At 44.3% G+C, this 25,450-nt stretch overlaps 1 protein-coding gene across 1 annotated transcript in view; it reads right to left on the reverse strand.

Annotated features, from left to right (window-relative positions):
• SELENOI (selenoprotein I) overlaps positions 1–23,152 on the reverse strand; it is a 219,090-nt gene extending 195,938 nt beyond the window's left edge. Inside the window, exon 1 of the mRNA XM_069233671.1 lies at positions 22,847–23,152. Coding sequence (XP_069089772.1) covers positions 22,847–22,906 — 60 coding nt within the window. The 5' untranslated portion in view covers positions 22,907–23,152. The remainder of the gene's footprint in view (positions 1–22,846) is intronic.
• Between the last annotated feature and the right edge of the window lie 2,298 nt (positions 23,153–25,450).

Raw genomic sequence — 25,450 nt, forward strand, 5'->3', positions numbered from 1 at the left:
TCCACCAGCACGCAAAGAAATGGAAGAACAATCCCACCCGCCATTCAACTTACAGGAAACCCTGGACAGAATACTAGGGGCGATTGAGGACACGAAGACGACACTACAACACAATATCAACCAAGTGGCAGTCGAAGTAGGCCTCTTAAGAGCAGAACACCATAAACTGGCGGATGTGGTCAAGGAAACGGAAACCACACTGACAATCGTTGAACCGAAACAGAAAGACCTAGCAGCTGAGGTGACCTCTTTGGCTGCCAGAGTAACACGACTAGAACAAAGGGCTGAGGATGCGGAAGGCAGAAACAGAAGGAACTATGTGCGTGTGGTGGGGCTGCCTGAGGGGACCGAGGGGGCTAATATGGTGGACTTCCTCGAGAATTGGTTTAGTACAACGGTGGCGCCTGGATGCCTAACGCCCTTTTACACGCTGGAGCGAGCGCACCAAATGCCATCGAGGCCTCTCACCCCCGGCAGGCCGCCCGAGTGGTAATTGCCAAATTGCTGCACTACAAAGACAGAGACACTCTTATACAGAAAGCGAGAGAGAAGGGTCAGTTTAAAGTAGCAAATGGAGAGGTAACACTATTCCCGGACTATACCTTGGATGTTCAGAACAGACAAGCCTCATTCCTAGCAGTCAAAAGAGCCCTGAGAGACGAAGGGATTCAATATTCATTGTTGTATCCGGCCAGACTGAGAGTGATACTGGAGGGGAAAACCACTTTCCTCCAAACCCCGGAGGAAGCATGGGAATGGCTCGAGAAACGAGGACTCCAGTTGGAGCGGCCCACTGATGAGAACACGTCTGCGAGCCGAACCCGCCGAGCTCCTGGGGCGCGGAGACAAGGGAGTCGTCCGAGGCTGGCACCAACACAAAAGCAAAAGGAGAAAAGCAAGAGGGCGGCTCTGGAAGCGGCGGCCCAAGTTAGTGGCGGAACCCCCCCCCGGGGGCTCAGGAGAAGAATCGGACGATACAGTGATATCTTCTACGAGGGACTCTGTCTGCACGGCGCATGGCCCCAAAGTGACGCCGCAGACTGCTGATGAGCTCTGATAAGCACCGCGCGAATGGACCTGGCGATACGGCACAACAGTAGAATATGGGCCCCACCGGGCATGGCCGCCCCTCCAACCAGTATCTCGTTGGTCTAGCTAACCTGGCGAGAACTGTAGCTATATGTTGGAACAAGTTGCACTGTTGCGTGATTTTCTGAGCTACCTGCAAGTTAGTAGGTGCCCTGGGTAGGGGGAGTTGGGGTTTACAGTTATTAGTTAACTTGGCTAAGTGGGTGGCAATGCACGATGATAGTGAAGGTTCGAACAAGGGTAGGAAGAGAGCGGCAACCAGGGGTCACCAAGGACGCTATCACCATAACACTTTACTAATATGGCAGACTATAATCTCTTAACATGGAATGTCAGGGGGATGAGTACCCCGGCCAAAAGACACAGAATCCTTCCATATCTGAAGAGAAGAGGGGTGCAGGTGGCAATGCTCCAAAAGACCCACTTAATAGCTGGAGAGGTTGAGAAGCTGAGGCGTAGATGGAGGGGACAGGTGTTTGCCACAGAGTACTCAGTTTATGCAAGAGGAGTACTGATATGGGTCAGGGCCGGGATCCCACTGATAATAGACTCATCTGACATAGATCGAGAGGGCAGATTTGTGGTGTTAGAAGGGAGACTACACGGTGTCTCGAATGTCATGAGTTGCATTTATGCCCCCAATCAGGACCAGGTCCCCTTCCTGACTAAATTATCGAACCACCTCACCCGCCAATGTACAGGTGAATTACTAGTGGGTGGGGACTTTAATGCAATACTGGACATTAACATGGACATGTCGACCCCACCATTGCGGGGTGCAGTGTCCACCAGAACAGCCAAAAAGCTCTGTGAATGGCTGGACACCTGGGGGATAGTGGATATCTGGCGGGAACAACACCCAAATGACAACGACTACTCATATTATTCAGGCCTCCACCGGTTGCATACCAGAATTGATAGAATGACTTGCACTGCGGGCCTTGCGCGTTATGTGACCCACTCAGAGTACCTTGGTCGCACACTCTCAGATCATAACCCCTTGCTGGTGACACTGAGCATATTAGAGGTCAGACCCCCAATCCCATCATGGAGACTATCCCCCGCTGCGTTAGAGGATCACTCGTACAGAGAGGCCCTTAGTTGCCCCTTGATAGAACATATTAGGATTAATAGTGGATCTACTACATCTAGAGCCACAGAATGGGAAACGCTTAAGGTTGTAGCGAGGGGCTTCTGCCTGGGTCAGTCGGTGGGCGTGAAACGCACATTAGAAAGGGAATTACCCTCCTTAGAGAAGAAAATGCACGAGTGGGAAGTGAGACAGAACCCTGGAACCCAAGAGAACGAGGAATATAACCGAGCTCGTAAAGAATATTCCCAGATCGAGGCACAGCTCAGGTGTCACAACACACAAAAATACCTAGCATCAGTACAGTCAGAGGAGGGTAGATCAGGAAGATTGCTAGCCTGGCTGGTACGCCCGGGCGGAGGGGGAGAACCCATTACAAGTGTACAAGACAAAGGAAGGGCTATGCAGGCGAAGTCCAGGCCCAATTAATGATGCTTTTAGGAGATATTACACGCACCTGTACAGGAAACCCAACGACCTGGGGCTAGGGGCCTTTCAGGACTTCCTGCAGCGAGTCGCACTTCCGGCCTTGGACCCAGGGGGGAGGGATAGCCTAGGGGGTCCTGTATCAGCAGAGGAGATAAGCGAGGCTATATAGCAGCTGGCTCCCGGAAAGACTCCCGGTACTGATGGCCTCCCAATGGACTTTTACAAAAAATATAGGACATTGCTGGTGCCCCAGCTGGCCGAGGTATACGCGGAGGCACTGTGCCGAGGAGAATTACCAAGCACATTACGTGAGGCCCTGGTGGTGCCGCTACCTAAAACAAAAAACAGGGAAGCACCAGTGACCGACTTCCGCCCTTTATCAATGCTGAACAGTGACTTTAAGATCCTCAGCAAGATTATGGCTAACAGGCTGCTCCCCCTAATGACTACACTGGTGCACACAGACCAGAATGGTTTCGCCCCTGGCCGCAACACATCGCTGAACTTAAGGCGGATCTTTGCTATCCTCCATATGCCAGCAGCAGTGAAACCTCCTGCAGGGGTCTTGTTAGCAGTGGACTTCGAGAAAGCCTTTGATTCGATTAGGTGGGACTACCTCAGGGTTGTGATGCTTAAGATGGGTCTAGGTGAAAAATGGGTGGACTTACTGTATTCCTCCCCGCTAGCTAGGGTGAAGACGGGCAGAACAATATCCAATACGTACCCGGTATACCGAGGAACTAGGCAGGGATGTCCCCTATCCCCGCTGCTTTTTGCCCTGGAAATTGAACCTCTAGCAGCCCAGCTGCGACAGGAAGGAATCGGTAGGGAATTAACTGGGGTCCAAGCGAACATATTTCCCTATACGCGGACCATATATTGGTGTACCTAAGAGATGGAACCAGTGGTCTCCCATAGGTCTTAAAGATACTGGGGGACTTCGGGGAACTATCGTGACTTCACCTTAACCGAGGCAAAACAGTTGTATTCCCTGTGTTCCCAAACTGCAGGTGCCCCGAAACGTGCCCAAAAGATGTGAACTGGACCCCCCGGACTTTCAAATATCTGGGGATCCAAATATTTCGTGAGCTAGCTGACCTCCGAGAGGGCAACTTAGGTGGGGCGCTCCATTCTCTACGCTCCTCGATTGAGTTCTGGCGGTCGCTGAAGCTGCCAGAGTGGCATTGTCTAAAATGGTGATGCTGCCCCGCCTCCTCTATTTCTTTACTAACTTACCGTTATGGATCCCTCCTACGTGGTTCCGTGAATTAAACGCTCTGCTGCGGGAACTGATATGGGACGAGGGTCGTAGGCGCACAGCACTGACTACCATTTGTAGACCGACACAAGCGGGCGGACTAGGGGTTCCGGACTTCGAGGCATATTATTTGGCATCCCAACTGCAGTGGGTGGCCGGCTGGATGGTGGGCAAAGGGCACCTAGACCTATCTACCTCCCATGGTTCGTTAGACAGACAAAATAATAACGCGAATGATAGAGAGGAAGACCTCCCCCCCGGAGACAACCTAATGACTAAAGCTGCAACGACGTGCTGGAAAAGATGTATGAGTAGAACCGGAGTTGGACCACCCTACTCACCGGCGCTGCCACTTTTGGCCCTGGTGGCGGAGCCGAGGGGAGCCAATTCCGGGGGCCGAGGGATGGGCCCATGGAGGAGTGCGGGAGTGACAACAGTGGGAGAGCTTTTCAGGGGAGGTAAACTGCAGAGCTTCGCTTAACTGGTGGGAAGGGGGGGTCCCTAAAGGTCAATTTCTGATGCACGGGAGATTAGTGCATGCTCTGAAAGTTCATTGGGATACGATTAATACAGAACCCGGGATCAATGGAGTGTTACCCCTCCTCCTGACCTCAGGGGAAGAACCCCACTTGATCGCGAAAATATACCGAGCCCAGATAGAATCCGCATTGGACCCCATGCAGTCACTAAGGGAGAGGTGGGAGAAAACGATTGGGCATGCAATGTCAGATGCAGACTGGAAAAGAGCTCTGGCTTACCCCCGGAGGATCTCCCGTAATACCCGACTACAATATATCCAATATAACTATCTGCATAGAACGTATCTTACCCCTCACTGACTGTTCCGTATATATGGGGGGACCCCCAAGATGTGCCCCAGGTGCGGTGAGGGCGAAGCAGACTTCGACCACATGATGTGGAAATGCGCAATGATACAGTTGGGCTGGAGGGCAGTGATTGAACGTATCTCAGGGCTGTATGAGGTGGAATGTCCGTTTACCCCCGATGTCTGTCTGCTAGGCCTAAGATCGGATATCCCAAGAGGGAAGATTAGGAGTCGCTTCTTGGAGCTTGCGCTGGCCCTCTACAAGAGATTAATCATGAGGGGCTGGAAGGCTCCTAGCCACCCCTCACTTACTGAATGGAAGGGCGACGTCATGAGGTGGGCCAGGGCGGAACTACAGGTTTTAAAATCTGAGGAAGCAAAGGGCATCCGACAGACCCCCATAGCCTCAGGGTGGGAAGAACTAATATTGAACTGGGAAAGCGCAGAGAAAAGACCATCAACTCCCAACACAGCACCAGCAGAAGCAGAACACTGAAAGAGATACACCTACAACACCACCTATGCGGGAGTGGAAACTACATTAATAAATCAAATAGACGAGCACTCTGACTGATCATGATAAACAACAAGGGGCAGCACAGAACTAGGCACACCCAACGACAAAAAGCTGGGGATAGTGCAAATGATTAGAGAGCTGTCCCCCCAGGAATAGCCTCCTCCAAGAATGACCCTCCTTACCCAACACTAAAAGCACCCACAGAATGCCACCAAGTGTGTACATAGTTTAATGTTAGGTTGAAGCTGATGAGAGAACACATAAAACGGATGGGTAACAAAGTGACAAAAACCTAGGCACTCAAGGAAAACAACACGAGAACTCCGGTGCTAACAGAGTACAGAAATCAGTTAAAGATATAGATGTACGTTAAAATAGGACACAAGATATGTGTAAACGCATGTAAAAAGATGTATCCTTTGAAATGCTGTGCATGGCAAGAACTTGATGATCCCATCAATGTATATGTGGAACGTAATCAGCAATCTGTTAATAAAAATATATTTAAAAAAAAAAACTATGTTTTCTTTTATTCTTCATTTTTTTTGTTTGAGCATAACTAGTATAATTAATCACTATTTCTGATGTTTATTTAAAAAATCCAATTCGGTTACTGAGTCAGATTTTTAATAATTATTTAAGAAAAGTGGCTTTTAAAAAGGTTAGACTGTCTGCCTGAAACGTTGGTAGGCTAATTAGCATTAGCATGCCGGCATATGGCCCTGCCAATGCTTTACCTTCCAGAGGTGTGAAAACTGCTTCCAGAGCAGAAACAATAGCTTATGCCTTTTCACAGGCAGATCTTAGCGGTAGCTATGCGACACATATAGCTCAGAAAAGGCTGCTGGGAATGGGCTCAGAAATCTCGTTAGCTTCAAAGGAACCAGTATGAGGCCTGCCCATTTATAGCTGAATAAAAAGGAAGGCCGAGGGAACATCAGACGTGTTCCATATGTCCCCTGTAGCCAATTTGGCATCAGACCAGTGGGAGCAGTAGCTGGTCTCAGAAGCAGTTGGATGTAGTTGAGGAGGAGGGAACTGTTTGTTTCCCTAAAACACACCCCTGGGCAAGCATACAAGCTCCGTTCAGGGACAGAAAGATTATGCCATGTTGGATTTGCCTCAGAATAGTGCACCGTGGGATACTTTGCAATACGGAAAACAGAATGTGCCGCAAAAGTGGGAATGGCTGCATCTGGGCACTTTCTCTCATTGGTTAGTTAGTGTCCAGGAATCACCCCCACCAACTGACTAGTGAATGTTACAAAAGTGGCACATCGCCAACTGCTCACTCATCAGAATACGTACTGGACCTGCAGAAGAACAAAAGAGAACTGTTTGAGACCAGAGTGGAGATCTGAAAGGCTGAACCTGCTCCTAATTGAGTAGGGCGTGGGCTCCAAGGGTCAGTTATCTGACATTCTATAGGGCTACAGAGGCACAATAAGCTGCAAGAGGCCTTTCTCCTGAAGTACCCAGCTGAACACTAGCCACCGGACCTGAACAAGTCCCCATTGCCGGCCTCTGATGGAGTGACTTCTGGCCCTTAAATGCTGACCTTCTAGCTCTGGAAGCCTTAGAAGTGGCCAAGAGATCTGCTTCCAAGACCTCCAGCTGGATCTTCAAACAAATGTGGGTGGCTGTTTTTGAGAGGATTTTTTTGGATACAGCTCCAGGCTGTCCACTGGAGGATTCTGAGCTCAATAAAAAAGTCCAAGTCTGAAGGTATACATCTTGATGGTTCAAAGGCACAACAAATATCCACCAGACATAAGGAACCCGGATACTTTGAAATTTTGAATTACTCCTGCTCTGCACTTTTTCCTCCAAAATCAATGGCTTCAGTGGGACTTTGAGAGGACAAGGCGGATACAGCCTGCACCCTGTTCCCCACCAGTGGATTTTGAATTCCACTGCGGAGACTAAGGCCTTGATTTAGAACTCGGCAGACAGGTTACTACGTCACAACAGCGATAGAAATACCATCCGCCGAAATTGAAATTCCATTATATTCAATGGGATTTTGATTTTGGCGGACGGAATATCAGTCACCGTTGTCACGGGGTAACTAGTCTGCCTAACTCTACATCAGGCCTGGAGTCATTTTTGGCCAGGATGAACCCACTTGGTGTATCCAACGCACGTTTCATCATGGTCAGCCCGAATTGTGTCTAGGTCCTGGTCATCCACAAAGTGGCTAATGAATGACCCACTACTTTTTGCTTTAACTCTTTAAAAAATTCCTAACATTTTCTGGTTCTTTTTAGGGTCGAGCACACAAGCGCTCTATCCTGCTGTAATCTCTATGGGCTTTTAACTACGCCCACCGCGCACCCATCAGTTCCGTTGGTCCGTGGGCTTGCCTTTTAAAAATTGCTTGATTTGATTTGTGGAAGGCAAGCATATGGCATGCCTTTTCCGGTGTTTAGACCTCCTCGAGCGCACCGGCCAACTACTGAAAACATATGAGGCTCCATGTTTTCAGCATGATTTTTGGACTACTTTTTAATTTTATTTCCTACGCAGCACGATCTCCCTACACATTTGCCGATACATTTGACTGCGAGCGAACTTCTGTATTACTTTCATTTTATTTGGCAATAAAAGTATGGTTAGGACTTTACAATGCTAATAGCTTTAAGTCAAGCAAATGCAAGACCCATTGCATTGCAAAGGCTTGTTTACTTGATTTTCGTTGGTTTTGTCTCATTTTGCCCATTCATTTTTTCTCTATTTTTAGAAATCAATTCTGGGATCTTTATTGTGTTTTGACTTTTTAACTGTTTTCTGACTGCTAAATGCTTTACACATTTTCCTAATTTAATCCTGTCTTCTCTGTGCCACAACTACTCCAGGTAATTACCCACTTTCTTACAGCACCCTTTCAGTCTGTCTGAATTTATTAAGGTATACTGAAATACAAAAAAATGGGCAAAAACATCAGCTCTTAGCAAAGTGACGAGATATTTGCAGGAACATAGATTTTTTCTATTTTTATAACTGTAGTGACAGAATGCACGCTGGCTATCAGCAATTCGCCGTCGTAGCCTTCAGAATTTGAATTAAGGCTGAATTAAACCATACGTCTTATTCTAAACACTATACCAAAAACTGGTAAAAGCAGAAAACGTATGCAGATGTACCACTCCCAGGCAGCTATTGGTACCTACAAATCATGGGATATGAAAAGGTTACAACTCAATGGATGTCAATTGTGATGTTGCACGAGAGCTGTTTCTTGCACGGCCTTACACTCACAACCTATGGAAAGTCTAGATTACTGAAAATAAAGCACCCTTACAAACTCAGGTTTACCTGGCTGACAAAGATCTTGAACATTTTCCTACAAAAATCACCTATGGATCACAAAATCTGCATACTTCCATGTACAGATACCTGCTCACAATAATTATCATCCAAGTATGTCACAGATGCCTACATTACCTGGGATCTATCTAAATGTTAACACCTGAAGGGTCATCAGACAAATTTCACACTTTGGTGAAAGCTCATAAAAGTTTGCATGCTATTATTTAAGAAGGAGAGTACTGTCCTTCCAAAATGAGCATATACCTTGAAAATGTGGAGTTCAGTGATGTAATCCGGAGAACCCTACACTGCTGGTCATTGGGCATGCAGGGTATTTTGACTAGGGGAGAAGGTGGTATTTGCACTCTACTAAAGGTTTCTTGCGCCTGAATCTTGATAACTCACATGTCTAATAAGTAAGAATGAAAACTGTTCTTTAATCATACAGGCACTTCCAATCAGTAGTCAAAACTAGGATGAGACAATATTAAGAAAGTCTCTATTATTGAGGCTTAGATGTGAAGAAGCCAATATGCCGAACAGACCGTGATCCTTTTGGCGGTCTTATTAAAACTTTAGCTGGCAGTCGTAAGTGGTACAAAATAAACAGCTCAATACTTCTTAGAGTGGGCTTTATGTTCGCTTATGACTGGACAGACACTCTGGTTAGTCAACTTTGCTGCTTCAATGGCTTTTCTCCCAATTCTTTTGTTGTCCCAACTCCAGATAATTTAGCTTTCATTCTTGTAATTTACTAGTTAATTTGCTGATATATTGGGAAACAATTTTTTTTTTTTTTTTTTTAACATCATTTGCCTTTTGATACTCCAAAGTACTGCATGTGGTGCTCCTTTCTCTCTTTCACTCTCAATGAAGGGTACATTTTGTTTCTCTCTAGCTCCCTCATTCGTCATCTCAATACACTTCAGTCATCTTTTGTTATCCTTAGGCGACATCAAGAACTGCTGCAGCTCACTGGTGGATTCTCTCTGCTCCCCTATCTCCCCATTCCCCTCTGATCATCGCTATTGGGTTTGCCAATTTTGGATGCTTTTAAAATTACCTCAGCATTGGCAAAGGCAATAGTGGCAGCCTGCCATCTAGGAAATGCGTTTTCTTTATACTTCCAAGAGGGTCACTATGTGATGCAATGTGGGGGCCATCTTAGAAGTATAAAAACATTATGTTTGATACTAGCGAGATGACCACCATGTTCCATCTACTCACAACATGATGGCCATTTTGGAATTTTATTTTCTATACTTCTAAGATGGCTGCTACGCTGTAAGAAGCATCACTGTGGACATTTTGGACTTTAAAAAAAAAATATTCCAAAATGGGCAACATTTTTTTATACTTTCAATATGACCATCATGCTGCATTTACATGAAATGTGCCTGCCATCTTAGATGAAAGTAAAATACGCTTCCAAGAAAAACAGACACTGCTACTAGCTTTCACAATGTTGATGCCTGGAATCAGCAAAAGATCAGGGGATGAGGGTGACTACGAACACACCTGTGACATGTATCCCATTAAGGTTGTGGCTACCCAATGACGGCTAAGGCATTATGAGTAGCAAGCAAACCGGAGTCAAGGGCGGGACTTCTGAGTCACAGAAGGAAGCAGCAGTATTTAGTTATGAACACTTTAGGAAGCTGCCTGCCAACTTCGGTGCTATCTTTGTCTTCGCTTGTCACTAGTTAATTCACCATTTCCCATTCCTCAACCCCCTTTACTGTTCCTCGTTATTCCGAACTCTTTGCCTGTTACCCTAAACTTTCTAGCTGGATTATGTTTTGGTTTTTCGTATTGCTTTGTGTTGCTTGTACGGTTCCTTGATCTCTTTGATTTTATGCTGACCATACTCTCCTGACACTTAACTTTGTGGTTTCTCCTTTCCTCTTCTCAAACAAGCGCTGTTTTGTTTCCAGAGTTTGGGATTTACAGGTTTTGCTCCAGCTGGTCTTGCATTCACTGTGGCCCACATTTTCCAAGCCAGTGACTAAACATGCTTATTTGTTTAATCTGAATATTACACACAATGCATGAATACATATTAATGCTAAACGCTACATGTACCTTCTCTGATCAGTGGATAATTCTACCACTCGTCACTCTTCGTGTAGAGTGAAAGTATCAGTGAGAGATGTGTTAAACAAGACCGGCCCATGCTGTTTGTCTCCGTCTCTTAAGCCCATTCCCCTTCTGTGTTTGATTAGTACATCCTACTTAGGGAGGGAGACACTCTGGGGAATGAGGTGGATTGGGTTCAAAACTCAGATGATACTAGCACAACCTGACAGTCAACTCAATTTAATAATCAATGGCAAATCAACAGCTTGAAAAAGAGAAAAGAGAAAAAAAAAAAAAAAAAAAAAAAAAACACACTAGCACTGGCAAAGCAAGACCAACTGTGGCTTTTCCAATGCTTGTTATTACAGGCTGTGGAAACCCAAAGGCACTTTGTTCGTATCTGTTTTGACTTTTAATGAGGAGGACAGCAAAAAATATACAATTTCTTCCTCTTGCGCACACACATTACTGCCTGAAGCAAAAAAAAAAAAAATCTCAAGCAATATTTGTTATGATAATTGCATTTCCAAATAAGAAAATATAATGAACAAACCCTACGGCGTGCTCTTGTACAGTTTGAGTTTATGCTTTATTGTGTAATTACTTAAAATCATTGCAACCGTACAAGCGGAGACGTTAAACACCATAAAACAATTAATACATTCTTGCTTTCCTTGTGGTTTTCAGTCCAGCTAAGCCCTGTTCATGTGTTGATCGTCTTGAAATGTATAGTCTTACTTATTGAACAACATGCCGAGTGCTGTTGGGGTTGGTGATGCGGCCAATGCTCATAAGCCTAGGGCTGCCAGTGTTCATTTTCTATGCCAGTTGAGGGCTTGTTTTCTCAACTTGTTTTTTAGTGGCATGTTATAAGGAATGTTCTGTTTTTAAAATAAATTTTGCGAAGCAGGCCATGTGTTGTGGAGTCAATCCTTTCAGACTAAGCAGGATAGCCTGCCAACATGTTCTGATACCATTGGTGTTAAAAATGTTTTTCAGATACAGCTTTCTCCAGGGTAATAGAGCGGGGCAGGTACAAAGGATGTGTAAGAACTCTTCCCTGTGATGTGCGCAACGTCTGCATTGTCTGTTTGTGGGTCTAAGCCATTTTGGTTCGGCCTTCAATGCAGGTAGTGATCAGAGTCTGGCATGTAGCACCTTTATCTTTAGTGGCGTTTTTAATATTTCTGCCATATAAGGTTGAGCTGTTGGAGCCTTATAGGTGTTAATTGTCATCCAAGCGTGAGATCGAAATCTGAACTCATCTTTGTCCTTGCTCCAGGAGAGCATCTTGATTTGTTTGTTTAGAGGATGCTTGAAATTTTTATGGGGTAAAAACTTTTGCCATAACTCCTCTGCCTGCAGATGCTTTATAGCGAGCGATTCTCTAAAGCCCGGGATTTGGAAATTCTGCCTGGTTTATGTTGATTTCCTCCCAAATCATTGCCTTTAGAGTATTTGGTTGGGTCAGTCTTAGCATGGATGCATATTTGAGTAATGCCCCGTCTTGAACTAATGTCTGATCCTGCAATCCAAATTCCAACCTAATCTGCGCTGGCGAGGAGCTGTGTGGGAGGCAGAAGAGAAGGCGAAAAACCTTGCTTTGTGCAGTGTTCATGAAGTCATTCAGTTTGCTTGGATATCTTTCCGAACCGTATGTTAAGGCTGGCAGGAATTTTGCTTTTATCACTGTTAAGTAGTGGACACCAGATTGGGGTTTGTAGTTTTGAGGCCAAGGCGAGGACTGATGCAAGCAGTGATGCCAACCTCGCTTTCAGGGTGTTTAGGTGCAGATGATGCGACCAGTGCTCCTATAGACAGACGCCAAGGTATTTGTAGCTTCCGCTTCTTTCCACTGATTGATTCCCACAGAACCATTTAGTTTTCTTCATTATTAGTTTGCCAAAAATTATTACCTTGGTTTTCTCCGTGTTTACCACCAACTCATTAGCCGTGCAATATTGGTTGAAGGTATTTAGCACTTTTTGGAGTCCAGTACCGGAGAGATTCAGTAAGGCTATGTCGTCTGCATATAGTAACGCTGTTAGGGGATGGTTGCTCAGTTTGTGAGGATGGGAGCCAGTGATGTTTAGCTGTGTGCACAGATCTGCCAGGTAAAGGTTGAAAAGCATTGGAGCCAGAACATAGCCCTGCTTAATACCTCTGTCTATCTGGATTCTGGCCGACACTTCCATTGTTTCCAACTTTCACCCTTGCCCAATTTTCTGAGTACAGAAGTTGTGTTCATTTTAGCAGCTCTGGCGGGATATTAAGGTTGGCTAGTTTCCCCCACTGCTTGTTCCGGTCCACTGAATCGAAGGCTTTGGACAAGTCCACAAAGCAGGTGTAAAGGGCCATTTTTTTGTTTGTGTATTTTTCTGCAAGCATGGCTAGCGTTATCAGGTTATCAGACATGCTTGCAGATGGCCGGAAGCCGGTTTGATTCAGAGGCATTAGACTGAATTTACTCGCCCATTCTTTGAGCTCCTCGAGCAGGAGACCTGCAAATATTTTTGCGTTGATGTCAAGCAGTGATATTAGTCGCCAGCTGTCTGGGTTCCCATAGGGCCCTTCTTACAGATTGGGTGGAAAATTGCCCCTTTCCAGGAGTCCGTGATTTTGTTTTCCGTGCTGCTAGCATTATAAAGGTTGCAGAGCTGGCCGGTGCAAAGGGCAGGGTTGTGTTTTAATATTCCTGCTGGGAGACCATGTGGCCCAGGAGCCCCGCTCTGTCTGCAGCACCGTAGTCGATCCTCGACGTTTTGTATTTCGAAAGATAGTGGCTTTGCCTCGCTGCTTGCGGTGGAAGATGGCCCCACTATGTTGGGCCTGCCGTAGAGGCTGAAGATGTGTTCTATCCACTTTCTCTCCGGGACCGCGTTACTTTGGGTCCTGGTTGTCTTGCGCTCCAGCTGATTGACTATAGACCACAGCGACCGGCTGTTCTTTTCTTTAGGGGCTTCCACAATTCTGATCCATTCCGGATCAAAGTGAGCTTGCTTTGCTTTCCATGTTGCCTTCTTGTATTCCTTTCTTAGTTCCTGAAAGGTACTCTGGTAGCTATTGCCTGGTGGTTGATTCTTTAGGCGCCTGGAAATTTTGTTCAACTGTTGCCTTAATGTCTACGTGAACCAGTTTTTTCTGCTCAGTAGTGGACCAGCCTTTCATGGTTGATTGGGCTCCAGCTGGTTCCTTAATGATGCTAATGTGGCCTCCCATTTTGAAATTATGTCAACAGCATAGAGTGCGTTGCCATAGTCAAGCTTGTTAGTGACTAGGGTGTTTTGCAGCAGTCGACCGGGATCCATCTGAAGATTTTGCAGAGTTGGCGCAGGGTGTGCCAGCAGGAATAGGTGACTGTGTTTACCTGTCGGGTAATTGATTGGGAGGAGGTGAGGATGAGTCCAGGTTTGTGGGCGGCGTCAGTCGTAGTAGGTGGTGTGCTGAGTGATGTGGGCTGAGGTGGAGTTTCTGAAGATGATGAGCTTGGTCTTGTCCAAGCTGAGCTTGAGGAAGCTCTCCCTCATCCAGGCAGCAACAGCTTTCATCCAGGTGTGAGAGTTCCTCTTAGCTTTGTCCAGATCTTCAGTGAGGGATATGACGTGTTGTGCGTCACCGGCGTATGACACAATGTTCATTTCGTGGTCTCCAATGATGGCTGCCAACGGGGCCATGTATATGCTGAAGAGCGCTGGGCTCAGGGAGGGTCCCTGAGGGACTACGCAGCTGACTTCTGTTACTTTGGATATGAAGGATGGGAGCTGACTGTTCTTCCGGTAAGGAAGGAGTGGATCCACTGCAAGGCTTTTCCACAGATTCCTGCGTCGTGGAGTCTGCTGCATAAGGTGCTGTGGGAGACCTTGTCGAAGGCTGCTGAGAACTTCTCCTGGTGAAGGCAGTGGAGTTTGTAATATGGGAGCCTAGTGTAGCCCTTTAACACAGTATCGTCTTGCAACATTGTACTAGGCTACAACTGGTAAAATGTACAGGACAACAAACCTTTTCACTGTGCAAAATGAAAAAACAATTAAAATCAAAAGGGCTATCATACAAGATGTTATGCCAATGCGAGGAGTTGTTTAAGAATGGCTTAGTGAGAGAGTTGTGGTAGAAGCACTGATTCCTGGTTTGGCACTAACCGTACACTCTGAGCAATATGCAGAAAGAACTATCATCTCTGACAGTTGCTTACCACTTCCTCAACAGTAAAAGAATTCTCCACATGAAAATCAAAAGGGCCAGAAAACAACAATACAGAGAAACATGCCCAAAATCTGGAGCTCATCCATCCCTGATCTGAGATTAGCCAGAGCTCTAACACACTGCAGGGAAGACTTTCGATAAGGTCTCTAAATACTACTCAAATAAGAAGGCTTGACAAGCACGAAGCCATTGAGAAGTGCTTTGCTATCACATTTAATTAGAAGCAAACTCAACTACACCCAAATGGAGATCGAAGAGGTTTTCTGCTCAACTTAAATTTCATGCCTAGATAATTGTCTTTTGCTAAGTGGATAATTCTCTGAACTGATACACGAGGACTGAAATATGTGCTCACCATGCAAGACACTGCTCAATTTCACAGAAGTAAAACTGTTATGGTTCAGTATCGGTTTAAATAAGTGCTCTTGCAGATACCAACATCTTAAGTAGGATTTGTGTCTTTCAAAGCCCTGTCTTTGTCATATTATTAAAGAAAACCGTGGCTGCTCTAAACACAGCCAGTACATACGAAACATAACTAAATGATAATTATAAAATGTTCACTTAACATTCACATAATGCAATAAGATGTAGCAGTTTTTAGCCTACCGTTCAAATTACAAATGACGTATTTATGGTGCATTGTAAAACGACATTCATAGTTTGTAAGATAATGTAGGCGTATTCTTACAGATGCATAGTTAACAAAAAAACAATGTATGCTTGTTAAAAGAAATGCCTCACTTTGACAATAAATGTAAGAAAAACACCAACATGGTTGTGTCATCTGTTTGGTAAAAAAATTATTAGTACTCTAACAAATAGGGCAGTTTGTCTTTATTTACAGAGCAATAAACTATGTGGTTTAAATAGAACGTATACATTTAAAGCCAGGCTCACTGAAATTAAGCAGCAGCTAAGGATCTAAAAATGTAGAAAGGCCAGTTAAATTATGCAGCAAGGAAAATTATGTTGCATTATGCAGCACAATCTGGGGCCTTATGTCAATATTTTATCATTTTAGTACCAATGGATACAAGATGGATCCCGAAGCTACCGAACTATATACATTCAACAGGTCCTACTCAAAATAGTAAACACCAACAAGTATTGATTTTGCTTTGCATGGAAGCATAACAACAATCTTCTATTGGAGCTGCCTACTAGCTCCCACAGTAAAATAACTTCTAAAACATACAATGTTTAACAGAAAAAGAGAAACTAGCGACACATAACTGTAGACACAATTCAAAGTGATCACCTCTCAAGCCTTCATCAAAAAAACACTACTAAATCTAACACGAGTAAATCAAGCCACCTGAGAATACATCGGAGTCTTCTGAAATATTCTACATAAGGAATAGTATCGTAGCCACAGTATAAAAGGTACAATCAACCTGTGGGTGAAGTCCTCAACAATACCATATTAAAACCGAATCAAATTAAAATTAGGAAAGAGCTGCCATATGCTTGACTTTCTTTTCTACTATAAAAATGCTCTTCATCCTTCCCATCTCACTCTGGTGCATTGGCAAGCTAAAAGGGTCAGTCCTATTGTACTCAAGCTACTGTGGCGTTGCAAACATATTAAAGCCCCAGTACAACACTCTAATCACTTCTGATGACTACACTCTAATTGGAATAGTATTTCAATGGAAATCATTAAAATTACTATTCCTGATTATGACCAAGAGACAAAGCCACATTTTATATTTCGCATCCAGAGTTTTAGCTATTGTCGAAGACAGATTGTGACCAATAAATTACTTAGTGTGCGGCCGCCGACTCAAAATTTGATATTTTGTCTCACTTCCCCGTTTCTGATTCAACATGTTTTAGCTATTCTTTTATTTTTCTTGCATGTTTCATTGCCTTTTTTGAATGGATGGCATGCATCATCCCACTACCGACGCAAGACCTTGCATTGCAATTCATATGATGAATTTTTTCCCCACCCTTTCTCTCTTTCTCCTACCCTCTACATCCGCCTGATTCAATGGCTTTCTTAGCTATTCTTTTATTTGTCTTGACCAGGAACATTGCTGTCTCGTTGTCTTTTTATATTTTTTGCATTGATGGTATGCATCATCCCACTACAGACGTGAGACCTTGCATTGCAATTTATGTGATGGATTATGTTTTGCACCCTTTCTCCCTCCTTCTCCCCCATCTACCTCTTCTCAATGAAATACTAACACCCCAGCAGCCATGTGTCCCGAGCCCAATCACACAATAAGCACCGCTCACCGCCATATCAGCAAAAAGCCATCTTAAAATGGTATTTTAACCACTCCAAGATGGCCGTCCAGGCGTATGCGCACACATACACAGTGGGCATCTTTTGAGTGAATTTGCTTAGGCTTCAATAAAATCCATTCAAAAATGTCCGCTGCGCACGCACGCATCTATGGAGGGGAAAAACATTGGAAAACCCTACAGGTTTCAAAAATCAGACCTGCTGGATTTGCCAATAGTTGTTCATTCAGAACTTATGCTAATCGGTCTAAATCCAGGACAAAAACTGAACTATTTGATGTTGTAGCAAGAATTTAAATACAGAAAAAAACGGTCTGTTGAAAATATTCTGATCCATATTCAGTCACCCACTGGTGGAAGAGTGCTATGTTTCGAGAAGGGAACCAACATTTCCGACAACAAGATAACATATTTGAATTTGAAAATTACACATGCATAACTGATGGATATTAATCATCACATTCACAAGGAAAAAAAAAAAAAAAAAAGGACAAACATCATGAAGCTGAAGACATCATTAAGTGCCAACAGCAGCTATATCACATCACAAGATGGAACTTTCTCACACAACACATTTCCTTATTTTTATGGTCGGGATTGAAATAGCTGCTTTCGCAAGACAATTAAGTGACCTTAAGAGGGGCTTTGGCTCCGCCCACATGTGGGGAGCCAGGAGTACATGTTTTGATTGAGAAGAAGTTTTGTGCTTCAACAAAAAAAAAAAAAAAACTGCTTGTCCTCCTCGCAGCTGTGAATCATTTTGCTTATTTATCCAGCAGTTTGAGGTTGAACTTTCAAGCGCATACATACAAGGTATTGTAATACTATTAAAGTGTTTTGAGATAACTAGATATTTTATGGTGTTTGTCTTTCTCTGGCAGCAGCACAGACAGGGCCTTACACCAATATTATTCCACAGTTCTTTGCTTCCACACAAATACACATTCTTTCATATGATATATGTATTTACTTGTAATGCTTCACATTACCATACAACATTCCTTTAAAGCCAGACCTAGTGACATTGCCAATGCTGGTCTTTCAAATGTCTAACTTGCTCTACCACAGGCTCCACCACAACTCAATATGTTATCATAATGGAATAAGCACTACATGTTCATTTACACCTCACAGCAATCCAACAACCCCCTGCACCTTCGCCAGTCAAGTTTAGATGTTATTTTACCATTGTGTATTGAAAAAGTATCAAAAAACATTTAAATAAAAAACAAAAACTGTCAAAGTTACATTCAGCTGAAAACAAGCCTAAATGTATATACTTCTTGAACTAATGCTGTGCGCAATTTATTTTGCGTGCCCCGCCCTGCTTGTGTTTTATAATTAGTTTTCAATTTTGCTTACTCTGTGTGCACATCATAGGGCATCTGGCTCCATGAAAGAAGTTATGTACATTTTAAGTGTAGTATGTAAGCATTTAATTAGGAACGCTAAAATTACACCTGCAGGGTTTGTTTGGACTTGGCATACACATCTCTTTACTCAGTTCACCAGATGGGATCCTAATACGAGAAAAGGGTCACTTCTTTGGTACCTGCTTATTACCTCAATTTAGCATCCACTAGCTTAAGCGACCACTTAACTTTTACGGTCTGCCACTTTCTTGTAGCCCACGAGATGCTTTTCTATGTTTATTGACCAGTGAGATCTGGAAACAAGTTTTTAGTTAGATTCTGAAAGTTACGCAGGAGATTGTGGACCATATGGCAAACGTGATAAGCCCATAATGTGCGGATAACACCGAGGCACAGCATTGGGTAATTCGAGTGGCTCGGCCTGAGGGAACGTTATCAGTTTGTACCCTGCCCTTTAGGTAGGCTACATGTTAGTTACTTATTGTGCTTTACAATGGAATTCAGAACTACCATAGACACTTAAGCGCTGCCAGCTAGTCATTCTCAAGACAGAGCATTTTCCCTAAATGTGTCCACATCAATAAATGTGGGAAGATAGAACTCAAAACTGACCAGTAAACATTGGAGTTGCACAGCTCACAACAAAATTTTACTTCAGAGAATGTATGTTTAAAAGCTTATATTTGACAGATAATTATGGTTTATTACTGAAGCTCTTCCAGGGACTTTAACCTCTGAACATACCTTCCTCATACCTGGTTAATAAATAAACCAAAACATAAATTGCTTTTAGTCTCAGCATGACACATTTCTGATGTTTATCTGGAGCCAGGGGCATTAAGGATCGGGCATCTGAACCTTGATGTGGCTACTTGTGCACTTTCATTAACGAAGTTCACTACAGGAATTTAGTTCCAGTTAGAAAAACAAGCCCCGATCAGAGCAGACAATGCTGCAAATATTAACGAAAATGCCAAAAAAAGAGAAAATGTGCCCTTGCGATAAAGGTGGGATGTTCCTTAGTAGGTGCTTACAGAGGTTTATTAATCTTCTTCCACCAGAAAATCAAAGACATCTACGATAGCTTCAGACCCAAAGGACCCCCACCCCCGCGAGCCCACCAACAACCCTCCAGCTCATACCCGTCAAACCTTCACAGATCCTGCACTGCTGGACCGCCCTCACCACGGACAAGACCCGCTCTATCATCAACGACATCCACTCAGGAGCCCCTATCGACCCCTGTCCTCACCACATTTTCAACAAAGCCTCCTTTCAGTTAGTGACAGAAATTGGTGTGAAACCAGTGCTGGATCCCGGAAAGCTAAACATTTCTGAAACGTAGACAAAATTCTGAATTCAGCAAGGGGTCATTTGTGTAGATCCTACAAGGTGTTCCTACACAAAATAAAAGCTAAAATGAAAAAATATTTAAATTGAGGTAAAAAAAAAAAAAAAAGAAAAAAGCATTTTTTCGCCAACTTTTACTCTGTAACTTTTTCCTGTGATGTCAGATTTTCTAAAGCAATATACCATTACGTCTGCTGGACTCTTCAAGTTGCGGGGATATATAGGGCTTGTGGGTTCATCAAGAACCCTAGGTACCCAGAGCCGATAAATGAGCTGCACCTTGCAATGGGTTTTCATTCTATACCAGGTATACAGCAATTCATTTGCAGAAATATAAAGAATGAAAAATAGTTATCAAGAAAGCCTTTGTATTTCCAAAATTGGCACAAGATAATGTGTTGACTAGCAGTAGTTATTTGCACATCTCTGAATTCCGGGGTCCCCATACTCCCATGTGAATTAAAGGGCATTTCTCAAATAGACTTTTTTTTTTTTTTTAAACACACGGTCTTACACTTGGAAGGCAAAAATGTAGAGAAAGAAAAGGGGCAATAAAACTTGCTCTTCTATTCTGTGTTCCCTTAAGTCTCACGATAAAAATGGTACCTCACTTGCGTGGGTAGGCCTAATGCCCGCAACAGGAAACGCAACATGGAAACATCACATTTTTACATTGAAATCTGATGTGTTTTTTGCAAAGTGCCTAGCTGTGGATTTTGGCCTTCATCTCTGCCGGCACGTAGGGAAACCTACACCTGTGCATTTTTGAAAACTAGACACCTAGGGGAATCTAGGATGGGGTGACTTGTGGGGCTCTCATCAGGTTCCGTTACCCACAATCCTTTGCCAACCTCAAGATTTGACCAAGAACAAAACTTTTTCCTCATACTTCGGTGACAGAAAGTTAAGTAATCTGAAAGGAGCCACAAATTTCCTTCCACTCAGCGTTCCCCTAAGTCTCCCAATACAAATGGTACCTCACTTGTGTGGGTAGGCCTAGTGCCCGTGACAGGAAATGCTCCAAAACACAACGTGGACACATCACATTTTCCCCAAAGAAAACAGAGCTGTTTTTTGCAAAGTGCCTAGTTGTGGATTTTGGCCTCTAGATCACAGCACCTAGGGAAACCTACCAAACCTGTGCATTTTTGAAAACTAGACACCTAGGAGAATCCAAAATAGGGTGCCCTGTGGGGCTCTCACCAGATTCTGTTACTCAGAATCCTTTGCAAACTTCAAAATTTGACCCCCCCAAAAAAAAACAAAAAAAAAAAACACACTTTTCCTCATATTTCGGTGACACAAAGTTCTGTAATCTGAGAGGAGCCACACATTTCCTTCGACCCAGCATTCCCCTAAGTCTCCCGATAAAAATGGTATCTCACTTGTGTGGGTAGGCCCAATGCCCGCAAAAGGAAATGCCCCAATACACTCTGTGGACACATCAAACTTATCAAATACAAAACTACCTGTTTTTGCCAGGGGCACCTGCGTTTTTGGTCCTGGGCTCAGCACCCATATAGAGAACCCTACCAAACCCAAACATTTCTGAAAACTAGACATCCGAGGGAGACCAGGGAGGTATGACTTGCGTGGATCTCCCAGTGTTGTTACCCAGAATCCTCAGCAAACCTCAAATTTAGCTACACAAAAAAAAAAAAATCCTACATTTATGGGTGGGATCACCGCACCGGCACAAATTTCCTCCCGCCCAGTCTCCCAGTAAAAATGATGCCTCACTTGTGTAGGTGGGCCAAGTGCCTGTACCAGGGAAGAGCCAAAAACATGTCGAAAATGAGGGGGAACCAGAACGGCAGGTCCAAAAGGGCATTTTGAAAAAGAAAAAAAATGCTTTTAAGCTGACAAGTGGAGCAGAATTTTTATCGGTATGGATGAGACAATGCTGGGTGGTAGGAATTTTGTGGATTCGTACAGATTCCGGAAGGTTCCATCACAAAAATGTGTGATTTCCCAAAACGTTGGAGGTTTGCAGAGCATTGTGGGTAAGAAAATAGAGCAGGGTGCATGTGAAGCACACCACCCTGGACTCACCCAGATGTTTAGTTTTCAGAGGTGACTAGGTCTCGTAGCTTTTTCAACATGGCAGTGACCCAAAGTCCAAAAAGTGTTGCTCCCCTTATGCCAATTTCATAAGAAAAAAAAAAAAATCCTGATTTACATGACTGTTGTGAAAGCAAACTAGAGAAGATATGGAACAGTCTACATTTAGATGGGACTTTCAACGTTGTTACTTTCTGCTGGTGCACCACTATATGTGCTCCGCTAGCTATACTGTTCGCCTAATGGCAAAAAGTTAAGCAGAGGGAGCTCATAGTCTGCGCACATCATTTTCTTGCAATCACTATTGCTGGGAAAGGGGACGTGCTATTCACCTGGGATCTGTGCATGCAATTGTGTTTTCTTCCACATTCCCCTGTAATTTTGCACCTTTGTAGAATCAGTTAGAGAAGAGCCGAGGTTAGAGTTCCTGAATGCAGTAAATAAACTCAATTTTGGGACAGTGACCCTGGTCTGGTGACACGGAGTCTGGCATCACCTGTCAGTGACATATCAGGTGAGACCTGCCCTCTCTAAGGTCAATAACGCGCGCATAGTCCAGGCCCACCAGTCTGCTGATGCAGGCTTACAGGCTCCTTCCTTTGACAGGAGTGTCTGTTATAGTGCCTCCTAGATGTCAAAGCGCTCCACTCGTGGGCCAATGATGCGCGTACAACTGGCGCCACACTCCTACTCCAGTGCGGTCTGCCACTCCTCGGTGTCATTTGTGAACGCGCAGTCTAGTGCTGGACCCGTGTGTACAGCGCCGTCCTTTGCCGGTGATATCATGTGTGTGGCTGAGACACGTGTAGACGTTCTTCCTGCCTAGTATCAAGGGTGAGGTTGTGTCCGGGGGTCTCAGCGCTCCCCGTGTGCACGTGGACCTCGTGAGCAAGGGGCTGCAGCCCCCGACAGAAGGCTGCTCCCTGTCACGCGGGCACCGCCCCACCCGCTCCCGCAGCGGTTGGACGCGGCAGCTAGCGCCGGCGCGCGCCCCCAACTGCCGCCGTACCTTGTACTTGTCGAACCCGGCCAGCTGCTCGGGCGTCACGTACTCGTAGCACGAGGCCATGGTTCGGGTGCGTGAAGGCGGGCACGAGATGCACACCCGGCGCGAGCTACAGGCAGCAACCGTCAATGGAAGAGTACTGTCAGTGTCGGCGGCGGCGCAGGCACCAACTGCCGACGCAAGACGCCCAAAACAAGCACCGCCTACACATCGGTGTGGATGGGCCAAGAAGGGCAACAGCTAAAACGGATTCAAACCACACAGGCAAACTACCGTGCCATAACATTATACCCTCATAAGGGCTAAAGGAAAGAGTTTCGTGCTTTAGTGTACGTACACTGAATAGAACTCTGATGAATGATAAATGTCCCTTTCAGGACTCCCAGCAGACGTTAATGGACAGCTCGTTCTTGAATGAATTCTCATCATTCGCCGTCACAAAAAATGTAGCGCCCTTTTCGACAAAAACAGACGTATTTCCTCTTTGAAATTCGGACTTAAAACATTTTTATTAAAAACGTATTTCAGGTTTTAAAATGTTCTCTCTAAATGACATGCCAATGTTTTGAAACCGCGGTTGTCAAATATAGGTCTGTGTCGGGACGCCCCCGTGGTGCTGGACTTGCTCTCTGCTTGAGACGGACTGTGTGTTTTCGCGCTACGTCAGGCTACTGGGTCCTCCTGGCTCGAAGATGGTTGCGGTTCGTGCGTTGGATGGCTCACAGGCCTAACCGTCGGCCATCTTATTGTCAGGCAAAGAATCATTCACACTACTCCATTCACTTAAGTAACTAACGCGAGTCAGGGATGAGTAAACTAATTAACATTTATATTTACGAACTTATAGCTTTGCGGACTGATAGGATCAGTTTCTTTAGCTTTTATGGTGTTTATGAGGCTGTACACACACGTCATTTCTTCAGAGATTGAGAAGCCAGCGGGGGTGTTACTTCCGTTTTTTTTTATTTGCAGGTTTGTGGTCAAAGCTCAACTGCCTACTCTGTTGGATGTGCAACAGGTCAGGCAACATAGAAAGGAAACAAAAAAAAATTCTAGCATTCGTGCTAAGAATTTTTCAATTCTATTAAGGACAACGAGGCGAGGATTATGCTTCTCTTTCCATGCTTTATTTTTAACCGCAGCCAATGAAAATCATGGAAAGTAAAAAACTACATGACCCAACATCAGTCCTAACACGTGATAAACCATAGAGGAGGAAGCCTATAAAGTGTTGCATCGCATCAAGCCACTCCTCTTTCTTTGTCCAAAATTCGCAACAGAAAAGTCAAACTCTTAACATTACTTGCAAACGAAAATCCTGAAAACAGGTGAACTGGCATCCCACTTAACTGGAAGAAGAACAATATCGCGGCAGTCCTCACTGCTTCCCATCATTTCCTAGGAAAAATGAAAAATCTGGGCCATAAAAACTGAATAACATAAAGAATACTTATATCAACTATTCAATAGGGTGGGATAGCACTGAAGTACAGTAACTTGCACATAATATCAACCAAATAACATGAAACTCTACAATCATAACTATACAGTGCGGTGGGATAATCCTCGCCTCCGTGTCCTTAATAGAATTGAAAAATTCTTAGCGTGAATGCTAGAATTTTGTATATTCTATGTCAGGACCGGAGGCTCAGATTATGCTTGTTCAAAGCTGATTCACAACCACAGAGGCTATATCAACAATAGGTTTATAATAAAAAGTTTTAAAAGTCGAAGGGGAAGACCAATCTGCTGCCTTTAAAATGTCCTCTAAACGAGAACCCAAAGCCAAAGACTTCGATGCTATAGCTCCTCTGGCAGAATGTGCGCCAAATTTAGAAATATCAATGCCTGCTTCACTCAGCAACCAACGCATCCATCTAGCGAGAGTTGCTGAGGAAACAGGATGATATGGCTTAACTAAAGAAATGAGTAATTGACCCCCCATTTCAGAACAAAATTCTTCTGTACTCACCTCGTAAGCTTTAAGACACTGCACCACACAAAGTTTGGGGTTGTCTATAAAACAGGGGTAAGAAACGGTCTTCAGGTTGCATTTAGTTCTACGCGAAATGGAAAAAGAGACTCCCTCAGGAGAAAAAACTCTTCCAGCTAAATCTAGTGCTCTAACATCTGATACTCTCTTACAAGATATTAAACACAACAACATGGTGAGTTTAGCTTATAATTGTTTCCTAGACAAATATCTATTAGCAGGCCAGGATTCTAAAAAACGAAGAACAATATTAACATCCCAAAGGGATGAGCATCGGGGACGAGGAGGATTAGCTAACCTGATACACCTCATTAATTTACACACAATTGGAGATTCGCCAATGGGTTTACCCTCCACTGGTAAATGTCCTGCTGAAATAGCAGACCTACAATTATTAATAGATCGGTATGTAAGACCTGACGCTGCTGGGGAGGAAAGGAAATTCAGGACCAGACAGCAACTTGCTGAAAAAGGATCTGCACTCCTAGAGCTACACCAAGCACTCCATCGCTTCCACGCCGAAGCGTATCTCTTGTGAGTACTGGAGGACAAGGAACCCGCAATGAATTCGGAAGACTCTTGCGAAAGCCCTGGGATGTCCCATCTTTCCCTGA

This window comes from Pleurodeles waltl, chromosome 5 (assembly GCF_031143425.1).
Source record: "Pleurodeles waltl isolate 20211129_DDA chromosome 5, aPleWal1.hap1.20221129, whole genome shotgun sequence".
Classification (NCBI taxonomy): Eukaryota; Metazoa; Chordata; class Amphibia; order Caudata; family Salamandridae; genus Pleurodeles; species Pleurodeles waltl.